General features: G+C 39.1%; 1 protein-coding gene across 3 annotated transcripts in view; it reads left to right on the plus strand.

The window, feature by feature from the left end:
* LOC101855298 overlaps positions 1-6,578 on the plus strand; it is a 29,995-nt gene extending 23,417 nt beyond the window's left edge. For all 3 annotated transcript variants that reach the window (XM_005110130.3, XM_005110129.3, XM_005110131.3), the window contains exons 13-16: positions 177-301; positions 2,743-2,878; positions 3,348-3,422; positions 4,038-6,578. In XM_005110130.3, the coding sequence (XP_005110187.1) occupies positions 177-301; positions 2,743-2,878; positions 3,348-3,422; positions 4,038-4,214 (513 nt within the window). In that variant the 3' untranslated portion in view covers positions 4,215-6,578. The remainder of the gene's footprint in view (positions 1-176; positions 302-2,742; positions 2,879-3,347; positions 3,423-4,037) is intronic.
* The last annotated feature ends 5,369 nt before the right edge of the window (positions 6,579-11,947 follow it).

An 11,947-nucleotide genomic window follows, 5' to 3' on the forward strand; every position in this document is an offset into this window, starting at 1 on the left:
GTGTTGTGTGACAAGTGACAATTATGATATAATGTGGTGAACTGTTGCGTTGTTATTTGTTTTGTGTGTGTGACCAGTGAAATTTAGTGAACTATTGCATTGGGGTTTTTTTTTGCATGTCCAGTGACAGTTATGATATGTAATGAACTGTTGTGTTGTTGATTGTGTTTGTCCAGTATGTGGGTGACCAGGAGGACAAGCTGTGGCTGTACGAGCACAACCTGATGCCCGCGGCCGGCGGGAAGGCGTACATGTTGCTGCTGGAGGACATTGAGGAACTGAGTCGTACAGACGAGTACAAGTGAGGGCTTTATTCATTCATTTATTAATTCATTCTTTTTATTTGTGTATTTTTTTTGTTTTTTAAAATTTTATTACCTGAAGTGTTGACACTAAAGTTAGTTAAAAGTCAAACTTGGTTTTTGGGGACTGAGGGGGATAATGTGAAACATGGACTTTTTACTATAATCAATCAGTTTTAATTTCATGGATTTTACCTGAACAGCTAGAACTGAACCTGTTTTAAATTAGAATTGGTGTAGGTTGCTTAAAAATTTTGGATCTAGATCCATCTTGTTCATCATGCCAAAGATTAACTCTTCGCAAGGTTATCTCGTCTCGCGATCGTGAACGCGGGCACTTAAGACCAGATTTTGTGTACAGAACCAGCGGAAATGGTTTAAACTAAAATTATCTCTTTTCAGTGAAGATTTTCTTAGCATTTCCTCCCCCAAACAAGAATCTAGAAATCATAGAAAACGAACAGTCTAGGAATTTGTTTGCATCAGTCACTAAGGCATTATTGAATCTGAAATGGCTGCAAATATGAATGTTTGCAACATGTTCAACACATTTTATTGGGATAGTAGTGATTCAAGAGAAAAGAGATTGCATTTCAATGCAAAAGTGTGAGGTACATATTGCCCTCTGTGTCCCTGACTGCTTTGAACTGTATCACTCACCCTAGGACTAGGAGAAATTTGACACCACAACGTCAAGACGAACACACAGGCAAACACCCTCTGACAAACAAACAAATTAAATCTATGACTAGCTATTGTTTTGAAAATCTTTAACTTGTGTTTTTTCTTCACTCAATCTCCAGTTCAATGATGTTTGTTTCTTATTTCTATCTTGATTAATAAATAAGGAAGTTATGAGCATTTTTCAATACTCGTCCTAATTTTCATGAAGTTCTCAAATTAATTCACCTCTCACTGGACACTGCAAATTAAGTCACCTCTTGAAGGGTTAAGCATGGGCAAAATCAGGGAAGCAGATAGTGAGATTGATTGCACAAGAGACAGGTGTATTATAGAGGGGTTTGATTAACAATCTTGATTTAGAAAGTGGCTCGGGCTATCTATTATCTATTTGTGGTGGCCGAATTTTGCTATTCAAAAGGCTTTTTAATGGCTGCATCGATCCACATGCACTTTTCGCCAAAAATTCTTTCAAATATTCTCCAGATCATGGCGCCCTTGGTTTTTTCAGTTTTGAGACAGTTTTGCTGCAAAAACCTAAATTTCTTTATTTCGCCGATGGCTTTTTGTAGGCCGACGCTTCTTTCTCTGTAATTTTAGAAAATCCGGAAGTGATATTTCGCGAGGCGCATTTTGTTTTGAGAGTATAGATCTAGACCTTCTCATTTTTTGCATCTCTCAAGATTTATTTCCCCATTCCAGTAGAATGTAAATATAGTAGGCCATAGACTTTTAGTTGATATTAAAGCACCGATCATTCCTTTCATCGAAAGGGGGCCCAGGTTAGATTATAAAATTGCTAGTGATGCAACACATCCTGACAAAAAAAAACCTATATAAAGCTCTAAGGACAGAAGTATCAACGAAGTTTGTTTTTAACTTGACCCGTATTTTCAATATGGAAATGGAGGACTTTGTAGAAATATCTATTTTAACTTGTCGAGGTGGAAATGACACGCTCCGTGTCATTCTGGTGTAAGGGGGTTTAAAACAGGTGTGAGATCTAGCAGGGGAACGCAAAGAAGAAAAAGGAATGATACAGAGCTTGTTGGTATGACCGATAGGTGTTAACTCTTTGAACCCTGAGCTCCTAAACGATATAATAATAACGTTCATGTGATCGTTAGAATCACATTTCATATCCCACTCAGGGTAGTCCTCGTCATTACTAGCATCTAATTCAGAAAGATCTTCAAAATAAACAGGAACATCCTCTGTAGTAAACACGGTTTCCTGTACGCGTTTTGTCCCAGGCAGACTGGTTTTGGGATAGGGTCTTGCTCACCGCTGTACCGGTGGCTAGGCATATGAGCAGCTTTAAGTGCCAGTGGTGCACTGGTGGGCTGGGCTCAAAGGGTTAAGACCAGGGATGCCAAATGTCCGGGGTTTTTTCATCTGTTGGAATTTTTCATTGTTGGCTTTCGTTTCTTCAATGTGAGTTCATGTTTTAAATCCACCCGAAACGCACTGCGCAAGCGCGACCGGATGTTTGGGTTATACAATCGCCCGCCGCGCTGAGACTCTCAGCATAAAGAGAGGCCGAGATCTAGGCTGCGAAGATACGACAAGAGTTGTGACTTGTGACTTTCATGAGGCAAAATTACAAGAGTTGTGACTGTCATGAGGCAAAATTATGGATTTTCCGTCTTTTTTTCAAAAATCATTTGGCATCCCTGTAAGACTTGAACGGGTTAAAGTGAAACCCGGATTCTTGTGTGTATGTTGAAGTGATGAGTGTTGGTTTGTGGTTCCTCCCCAGGGACAGCCCCAGCCTGATGATGCATGAGTGTGTGGGCTTCACGGTGCCTGAGTGGATGCTGGTCAAGATGAAGACCCAGATGAACGCGCTCAGGTCGGACAAGAAGCCCACCACCTACAGCTCTCCGGGGCCCACTGTGAGTAGCCTACAATGCATGAGTACACACTCACGTACACACTTGCACAAACACACACACGCACGCATGCTCGCACACATGCTGTCTTATTGGGTCATGGGTTGAGTTGGAATCAGCTAATCATCCCATACTTTGATGGACTAGTGCCTTTGAATTTCATAATTGTTGGATGAATCGTGCAACAGCTTTGAGAGACTGAAAGAACCATTCGCATTTTACGTTTTTTCTGGAAAGCTTTGATGTTTGTCGTTGTTCACAAATCAAAGCAAATCTTGGAAAAGAAACTGCAAACATCTAAACATCTGCTTGATTTACAGATAATTTTAATTGGTTTTTCAATAAAAAAAATAATGTCCTTGGTTCCATAGTTTTGTTTTTTCTTTTCCTGGGCCTGGGAAAGTTGAAAATTGTTTTGTTTTGTCATCTTGGGCTGAAAAAAGTTGAACATTTCTTTTTTTTCTTTCATCAGGAGGCTGAGGAGAAAAATCAGAAAATTCTGCCGTTTTCCTCATTTACTGAGGTCAGCATCAAAGATGAGCCCCAGGTATGCTATGCTCTCATATAGATTTTCCTTTTGGTGATTTTGTTGTTGTTTTTAAATGAAGGTGTTTTTATTGGGTCCAACCTGGGCTGAGAGCTACAATGTTCGAGCAGAAAGATCGAGATACTCAAAATAACTTCTAATCGCGCAAGAATTGAACTTGTGTCTTCTGTATGTGCTGGTGAAGTGCCTAACCGCAGACGCACGCCCCGGTAGTGATGTCTCCTCACATGTATTTTAAAGTTTAAAGTGATTATTTACATATATTGAAGAATACCATTGAATTCTTTTCTTTTTTTTCAGCTGCAGTGATGAAAGTGAAAGACTATAAGGGAAACCTCTCTAATATTTAGATAAGATTATACTGCATTGTCACAGTGGGAAATTTTTGTTTGTTGTACAGGAATGGTGAAAACACATGTAGATCAGATCTAGATATAGAATTTATACCAAATGTATTACTCTGGGACTTGTATGATCTATTTATGTTGTAAGTGCCCTAAAACTAAAAATGTCAGCACCTTACAACTTTTCTACCTGATTTATACATGTAAGATTTCATCCTCTCTCCCAAAACAACCCCCCCCTCTCCACCTCCCCCTACCACCATCACTGTAGCTGTCCCCGGCCGACACTGAGATGGACTTCCTGTCCACGGCAGACAATGAGGACACTCAGCCCTCGTCTGCCGTCTCGCCGTTCACCGTGACTGGGGGCTTTGAGGACGGGACGTCCCCGTCTCCCTCCGACCTTGACCCCATAGAGGAGACCTCGGGTCATCACCTCTTCTCATAGTGTCATACATTATACCACTTTCCTTGATAGATTGTTTTTGTTTATTTTTTTTTTCTACTTTGTGTGTGTGTGTGTCCCCTGTCCCAAATGGATGCCCATGAGATTCCCTCGCGCCTGGGGAGGACAAGGTTCTACCTTCTTTTCTTCCACCTGTCCGGAAACGACGTTGGAAAGTTTTTGCTTTCGTGATGTTTTTCAGAAACAAATTTCGCCATTTTGGTTGAACAAAAATTACTTTAGGAACTAGCCCGTTTCTGGTGCTTGCGGTGAAGAAGACGTGTTGAAATTATGCTGGTTTACATACTTTTTGCGTCAATTTTAAGTGTTTATTATACATTGACCTCATCAATGCAAACATAAAAAAGTGATGGGGAGTTGAAAAGATTGTTTACCGAGTTGATGCTACTGCTAGTTCTGGCAAGTGTATTTTTTATTTAAATAGAATTTGCTGACGAGTTTTGTTAACTACGCTGCCTGACAAAATTTTTGTCTTCCATTAACTCACTCACCACCCACACCCGCAACTGTTGCGGGTAAAGTAGCTCCGACGTTATAATACCACACCTGCAACCCTAGCAGTTCCGCAATTTGGAATTTTTTTTTCTCACGTTAAAACCGCACAGTTTGCGGTACTGGTTCGTCTTTTTCGTAGCCCATTCGATTAGTTCAATTATCTTTCATTAGAAAGAAACGAAACCAAATTCGAATGAGCGCAAGTTGAGTTATTGACTTTTACGACAACCACCATTAGAACTGAATTTACCATTACGTTTCCCACAATGGCTGATCACTTGTCTTTTGACTGTTTTTAAACCTTTGACGACCAAAGTGACTCAGAAACCGATGAATTGGTCGAAGATTGTCATAACAAACTGGGAGGAGAAATTTGCAAAGAAGGGTGAGGTTTAGTAGGGCCCCCAAAACCTAGATCTAGGGTTACAATAGTGGGGAAGGGCGTGAGTAAAAAAGGCAGTTTTTGACCTATTTTTGAAAACTTTTGAAAAAAAAGAAGTAACTGTAAAACAAAGCTAGTGTAATTTCTTCTGGGCAATCTTTATTTTTTCAAAAACAATGTTCCAAATTTCAAGTCTCTATGAAATGACTCTTGTCTATAAGTTGGGCTCCATCAAGCAGTCAGACTCGGCCATCGAGCTGTGTGGCTCTGTCTAGCAGTTAGGTTCGGTGTGGTATGGCCATCTAACAGTTAGGTTCGGTGTGGTATGGCCATCTAGCAGTTAGGTTTGGTGTGGTATGGCCATCTAACAGTTAGGTTCGGTGTGGTATGGCCATCTAACAGTTAGGTTCCGTGTGGTATGGCCATCTAACAGTTGGGTTCCCTGTTGTATGGCCATCTAACAGTTAGGTTCCGTGTGGTATGGCCATCTAACAGTTAGGTTCCGTGTGGTATGGCCATCTAGCAGTCGGTCTCCATGTGGCGCGCCGTCTAACAGTGATGGTGGGTGGAGATAGAACCTTGTTGCTCCCAGGGCTGGGCCTGCCTGCCATGTGCTCTGCTGTGATGACTATGATGATAATGATGATAATGACGACGACTATTATATTCGCAAGGACAGCGACAATGACCAAGTAGTTTTTTCTTCTTCTCATAATTATTTTGCCGACATTTCTTCTGATTTTGTGTCAGTCTATGTAAGGACCTAGTGAGGTGAAAAGTCCTGCCAGACGTTTTCTGTCTCCCACTCGCTGTTGGTGTGGTTAACGGGTCACTCGCTTTTGAATTTAGTACAAGTTTATGGCACTTGTAACACAACTAGGTTATAGAAGTGGGGGAGATTAGAGGTGCCGATTGAGAGTGACATACAAAGATGAGGAGAGATTTAATAAGGATGATAGATATTGGGTTGGAAAGGAGCAAATCACACCTACCAACCACCCACTTGCTGTTGGAATGGTTTAGGGGTTTTTAGGACCATGTTTTTCAAAGGTTACAGTACAATGCATAATGAATCACACCAGTGAGCTCCCCCCCCCCCCCCCCCCCCTTTTTAAAATAAAATTCCTGTGCATGCTCATAGGAAGCAAATATCTTACTTGTTACTGACTGACAGTACGACATTTTTCCAAGGGTTACAGTGCATAATGTATTACATCAGCAAGTTATTTTATTTTCCTTCATTTTTTTTTTCTTTCTTCTGCTCTTGACACAAGCATGTGATTTAGAGCACATGGAAGGAACCTTCGGACCTACACGCACACTCCCATGTCTGTGTGCATTGCTAATTGTACAGGATTGTTTCGCAGCACACGCTCATAGCCACAGATTGGTTGACGACGTATTTTGCTGTACAGTGGACAAAATCAATTCTCTTGTCAGAATACTAGATTATAATTTCATACAAGCTCCTCACCGTGTTTTTTTATTGTGTTGACTTCCTGTGTGTTGGCTTTAAGTGACTCGTGTCAAATATGCATGAATGTGACTCCACTCTGAAAAACTTTTTGTTTTTGATTACAAATCTTGGTAAGCTGTTCAAATGTTCTAAGCCTAGAAAGCAAAATTTTACATGAGAGGGAAACTGTCAGCTTTTTGAACAATTTTACGCACAGAATGTAATTTTTCTTGCTTTTTTCAACATTTACAATTTGAATTTCAACAAAATATTTCTTGAGCATGTGCAACCGACGCCACAGATTAAGAAACTGCAGTAAGCAAAACTTTTCAGAATTTTGAGGTTAGTACATTTGAACAGTTGACCGAGATGTACAGATCTTCAAGGAATAAGGAGAAAACACGAGGAGTCATACACAGAGTACTGACTGTCTTTTATTCAAGCAGCAAACATGGTTTAGTGATTGACAAACAGCAATATATGGAATCTGCCTGTACTGCAATGAGTTTATGACTGAGATACATTGTACATACGGTTTGGTAATCTATATATAGAATATATATAGTGAAGCATCAACCTTACAAGAACAAGAAAACAACTGTTTGTTAGCTTATAAATTTTACATAAGTGTGTATCATAAAGTGCTCTACTGTTGGACTCGCAGTCTCTTAGCAGGACCATCCAGCGGCTTGCTAAATTGTCCCTCTATAGTTTTACCTTCAAGGTGCACAAAGTTACCAACAAATGTTATGCATTATGATATTTTAAAACTAATTCAGGAAGATGGTCATGGAAAAATGGTTAGCTGGTGTTTCAAAAACTTTTGAGAACTCTGAGGGTTAGGCTTTGTGAGGACACAACAAACTTTTGACTTTCAAAACTACAAACAGCAAGTGATTTTCCTTCCCATTCCTTGAATAACAAAGTGTATTCTCACATACCTCTTCCTCTGAGTTCATTGATGCACATGAAGGGGTCAGGTGAAAAACAGGATCAAGTCCCATGAAAAAAATTGTAGTAGCCTACTTTAAACTTTACCTGTAGCTGTACTAGCTTTTCTTTCTCTCATTTAAACTGTACCTGTATATATCCCTGTGAAATCAATCGAGTGAAAAACCAAAGCGTTCACAGACTGTATTTCTATTTCTATACAATAAGTATAAGGGCAAATCAAATGAAGAACAAGCCAAGCCCATCACAAAAAAGTGAAAAACCAGATAAGCCGTGGGTAGGACGAATGTGACTTGGCTTGTGCTTCATTTGACCAGTTCACATGTTTTTAGCCAGTTTGACAAATACACACATATCTTATAATACTCCTTTAGTACTATCGTAATGAAACACAGCACCTTTTTAACTCTTTCTGGGGTAAGGAGCTTCAGTGACACTGACAGTTGCTTTTACCACAAAAAACAGCACATGGGGCCCAAGTTCCATCTCACATCACAGGAGATTCTGAAAAACTGGTTCTGTCTCTTTACTTCTGTTTCTATTTCTTACAAAAGGGTTTGTTTAGTTTGAGAGTTTTTTGCCCAGTTTGGCATGCCATATTTTTTTAGCTTCTTCTACAGTAAAACTACGCCGAGTCAAGTCATGATATCAAGATTTCTGTTTCCATGAGTAGATGATAGAAGAACCCCCCACCCAATTTATCAATAAGCTATTCAACTATTTTATGCCCAATTGGCAACATTTTTCTGGGGTGAGAACAAAAAAAAGTTAAATTCTTTTGACAATTGTACCTAGCTAAACCATGTAACTTTTCTTGCCCCTTTCCAACCTTTACAATTTGAATTTCAATTTGACTGTTTAGTGCAAGAGTCTGCCCTACCCCATTTTGAAAAGAGATTTATAATAGGTATGCTCACCCTGAGCAGTCCATCTGAACAGTTGGCCGACAATCTAGAAGAATCTCCGACCTGGCCAGTCTAGTCTACACCCAACAACACGGGAATAAACATTTGAGGTTATTGTGACCGCTAGACATAGACGCTGCAGCGTGTGGCTCGGCGGATGTCATGAATGAAGACCAGGATCTTCATTGGACATCCAGGCTTGGAGAATGATTCGGACAATAATAAGTACTGTACAGTCTAGCATGCACATAGCGAAATCGGCAGGACACAGATGTCTTTTTGTTATATGTATGCATTTTGCTAAATATGAATGTCAGGTCGTATAAGTTATAGTTAAATAAGAATATAATATATATTTGAACATATCGAGACCTAAAAATCTACAGTATGCTATACGTTTTTCACGATATGTGCGTTTTTCGTTATGTGCACGCTATACTGTATAATAAGCACTCTCCTACTCGGTGTGAATCTGTTAATAGCCACGTCATGACACTAATAAAACATTTTATGAATCTATCTGAACATGTAACAACATAAAAAGACGCAAATGTCATTCACAAATCATCAGTCAATAGGTTGGTTTTTCCCCCCACAATTCTCAGGTTTTCTTTAAACATAAGTACTCAACACAAGCATAGCTGCTCTGCTGAGAGTGAGAGACATTTGTTCAAGTCGACGAGAAGCACATCAAAACTATAATAATAATATAATTATTATATAGAGGGTTCTTTCTTATCTGTGCTAGGAAATGGAAAAGCAAGACAAACGGTCAAACAGAAACCACACGTATAGGACAGTAAGAAAAATGTGTGACCTTCCGAGGTACCTTTCAACTGCCTGTGCTTTTCTTTCCAAAAAAAAATTAAATGTAGGTATTTTTACATCCCCATCCCCTCAATTGAGGTCATTTAGTATTTAGGAGGCCGGCTTCCGACCCTGCCTGTCAAGGCCAACCTGAGTGGAGAAAGGATACAAATAAAACAAATATGTCTCGGCACAGAGACCAAGATACTCAATAAAAATTCTCCCCACTCTGGAATCGAACTAGAGTATCCTGCGTTGCTACACCACAGACACCAGTGCCTGCGATCTATGACAGATGGCAACTATATAGAACAATTATATTATATCAGAAATAAGGTGCATTCAGACCAAAGACCCACATTCATATCTGGGGACCTTGTGGTCATACCACACCGCATATTCCTTCTTTGGAGGGCCTCTTTCGCCTGGGACTGGCCATCATCAAACATTGACAGACCAAATACTACTATTTCACACGCACACACACACACAAGTCAATAAGAAAAACCCGGAAAGTCTCCTGGCTAAAAATCTATAGAAGCAAAAATCATCGCAATACAGCTACCAGTATTTTCAATGACTACAGACAAGTAAACTTGGCTACCAATTGTCATTGTGTAGCGACAAGCATTTACTTTTGACTAGCTAAACATCTAGTACAGATAAATAGAATCTTCTAATTAAAAAAAAAATTTCAGTTACCACTATACTGAATAAAACATCAGATCTGAAAATATCACCTTCTAGGACTTGGACTTGCACCTCATATTATCGTTTGCTTTGTGTCAAACTCCGCCATATGTCATTTGGAAAAAAGTGACGTGACGAAGTCTTGCACGGACCAAGTCAATATTCATGTAAATCAAATTGGAAAATTGTCTCATTCTCAATAGACGCCGCACTTGAAAATTTGTCTGTTTAAGATTGAGACAAGCATTTCAACACTTCCCACAACAACAATAGTCATAGATCTATGAAAAAGTAACAACAGACAGAAATAATACTGACAGACAAACGGGAGAGGGGGGGAAGTCGGACCAACGAGTAGCACCCTCCAACCATCCACTAGAGAAGAAAAGACGTGTAGGCATTTGGTGTAGTCATCAGACATTGGTTTACATTGTATCCTACTTTTGCACCATTAGCCTAGAGGCAGCCTAGCTAGGCACAAAAGTGATTTGTTATTTGTAAACAAAAAAACATAATGTCGAGTTGTAAATTAACAGAAACATTTTGAGAGATGGCCAAGGGCATTGCATTCCATGTTAATGTAATATAAATAACTAGAAACATTCAAGAAATCATTTCATAAAACATCTTTGATATTGATACTATCAGTACACACACACATATCTTGGGGATTTCTAAACCCATAACCAGTCAAGAAATACTGATTCAATATATAATAATAATAGTTTAAATATAAAGCATACAATTTCAAGAGTACAAACAAATTGGTGATACATCTCCCGATGCCACCAATTTTTGTATTGATAAATACATGTATAAATTATAGCACAGTTCATTCGAGCCCAGCCAGAACAAGGGGACGTGGACAAAAAAGCAAAGCAACAACAGGAATAGGAGAAAACAATGAGACACAGACAAAACATCAATCAGGAACAAAGAAATATTGCACGAGAAGACGGCAACACTTTGGACATAGGCACACAGACACATGTATCGTCATACACAATGTAACACAATAATGATCATTCACATTTTCACTCGCAGAAAACGGCCCACTGAGGCAGATGAAAAAAACAACCCCATAGTAACAACCCTAGATTGCCCCACTAAAAGTACCAAAAACATGCATCACATCCAGGGTAAGAACCCCCCCCCCCCTCGATAAAAATAACAACAAAACATTAGGCATTAGGCCTACTCAATCTTACATTTGAAATCTCAGACCTTCAAATTCAAGAATTGCTACTCAAATCTTACATCTGAAATATTTGCCTCTTTGAAAAATGGGATTTCCCTGAAATCCAACATGGTGGGGGGTAGTCACCTATCTAAATTATGTTTCCCCCTAAAAATGATGAGCACGTCCAGAAATTTTTCTTCAGCAACAATTTAAAATAAATTATTGTTTCCACATCCATGGATGGAGCGTGGACGACAAAACCCCAACAGACTTGCTACACACACAGAAAGGTAACACTCACACAGTCAGTCAGCAATCAGAATGTCAGCACATTATCTTTGGCCTACTGTTCAGATGTACTAAGCCCAAAATATTGAAATACTGGAAACTGTAGAAAACAAATCTTAATTAACACTATTGTTAAGGAGTTTCTTAATCAATCACTGGTATTAGTTGCATACGCTTGAGAAATATTTTGTCGAAGTTCAAATTCTGAATGATGAAAAAAGGGAAGAAGAGATGCATAATTTAAGTGCAATTGTTAAAAAAATGAAACAGTTTTTATCCCCTTCTCCTAAAGAATTTTTTTTCTGGGCTTACAACAAATAAACAGCTTACCAATGATATATATGTTAAACAGTAAGTACACACACATTGATTGCCATTTCTTCCTACACACATTTTGGCCATATTGACAAAATTTAATTCAATTCAGAATCCAAATCATTAAAAACACATGACATCTCACACCAAATTGGAAATGCTGCACGCCTGAAAACTGAAATAACATTATATTTACACTGATGCAAAACAAAATATTGACTGACAAAAAACCTCTCCAACCTTATA

The sequence above is a fragment of the Aplysia californica genome, unplaced genomic scaffold (assembly GCF_000002075.1).
Source record: "Aplysia californica isolate F4 #8 unplaced genomic scaffold, AplCal3.0 scaffold00856, whole genome shotgun sequence".
Lineage (NCBI taxonomy): Eukaryota > Metazoa > Mollusca > Gastropoda > Aplysiida > Aplysiidae > Aplysia > Aplysia californica.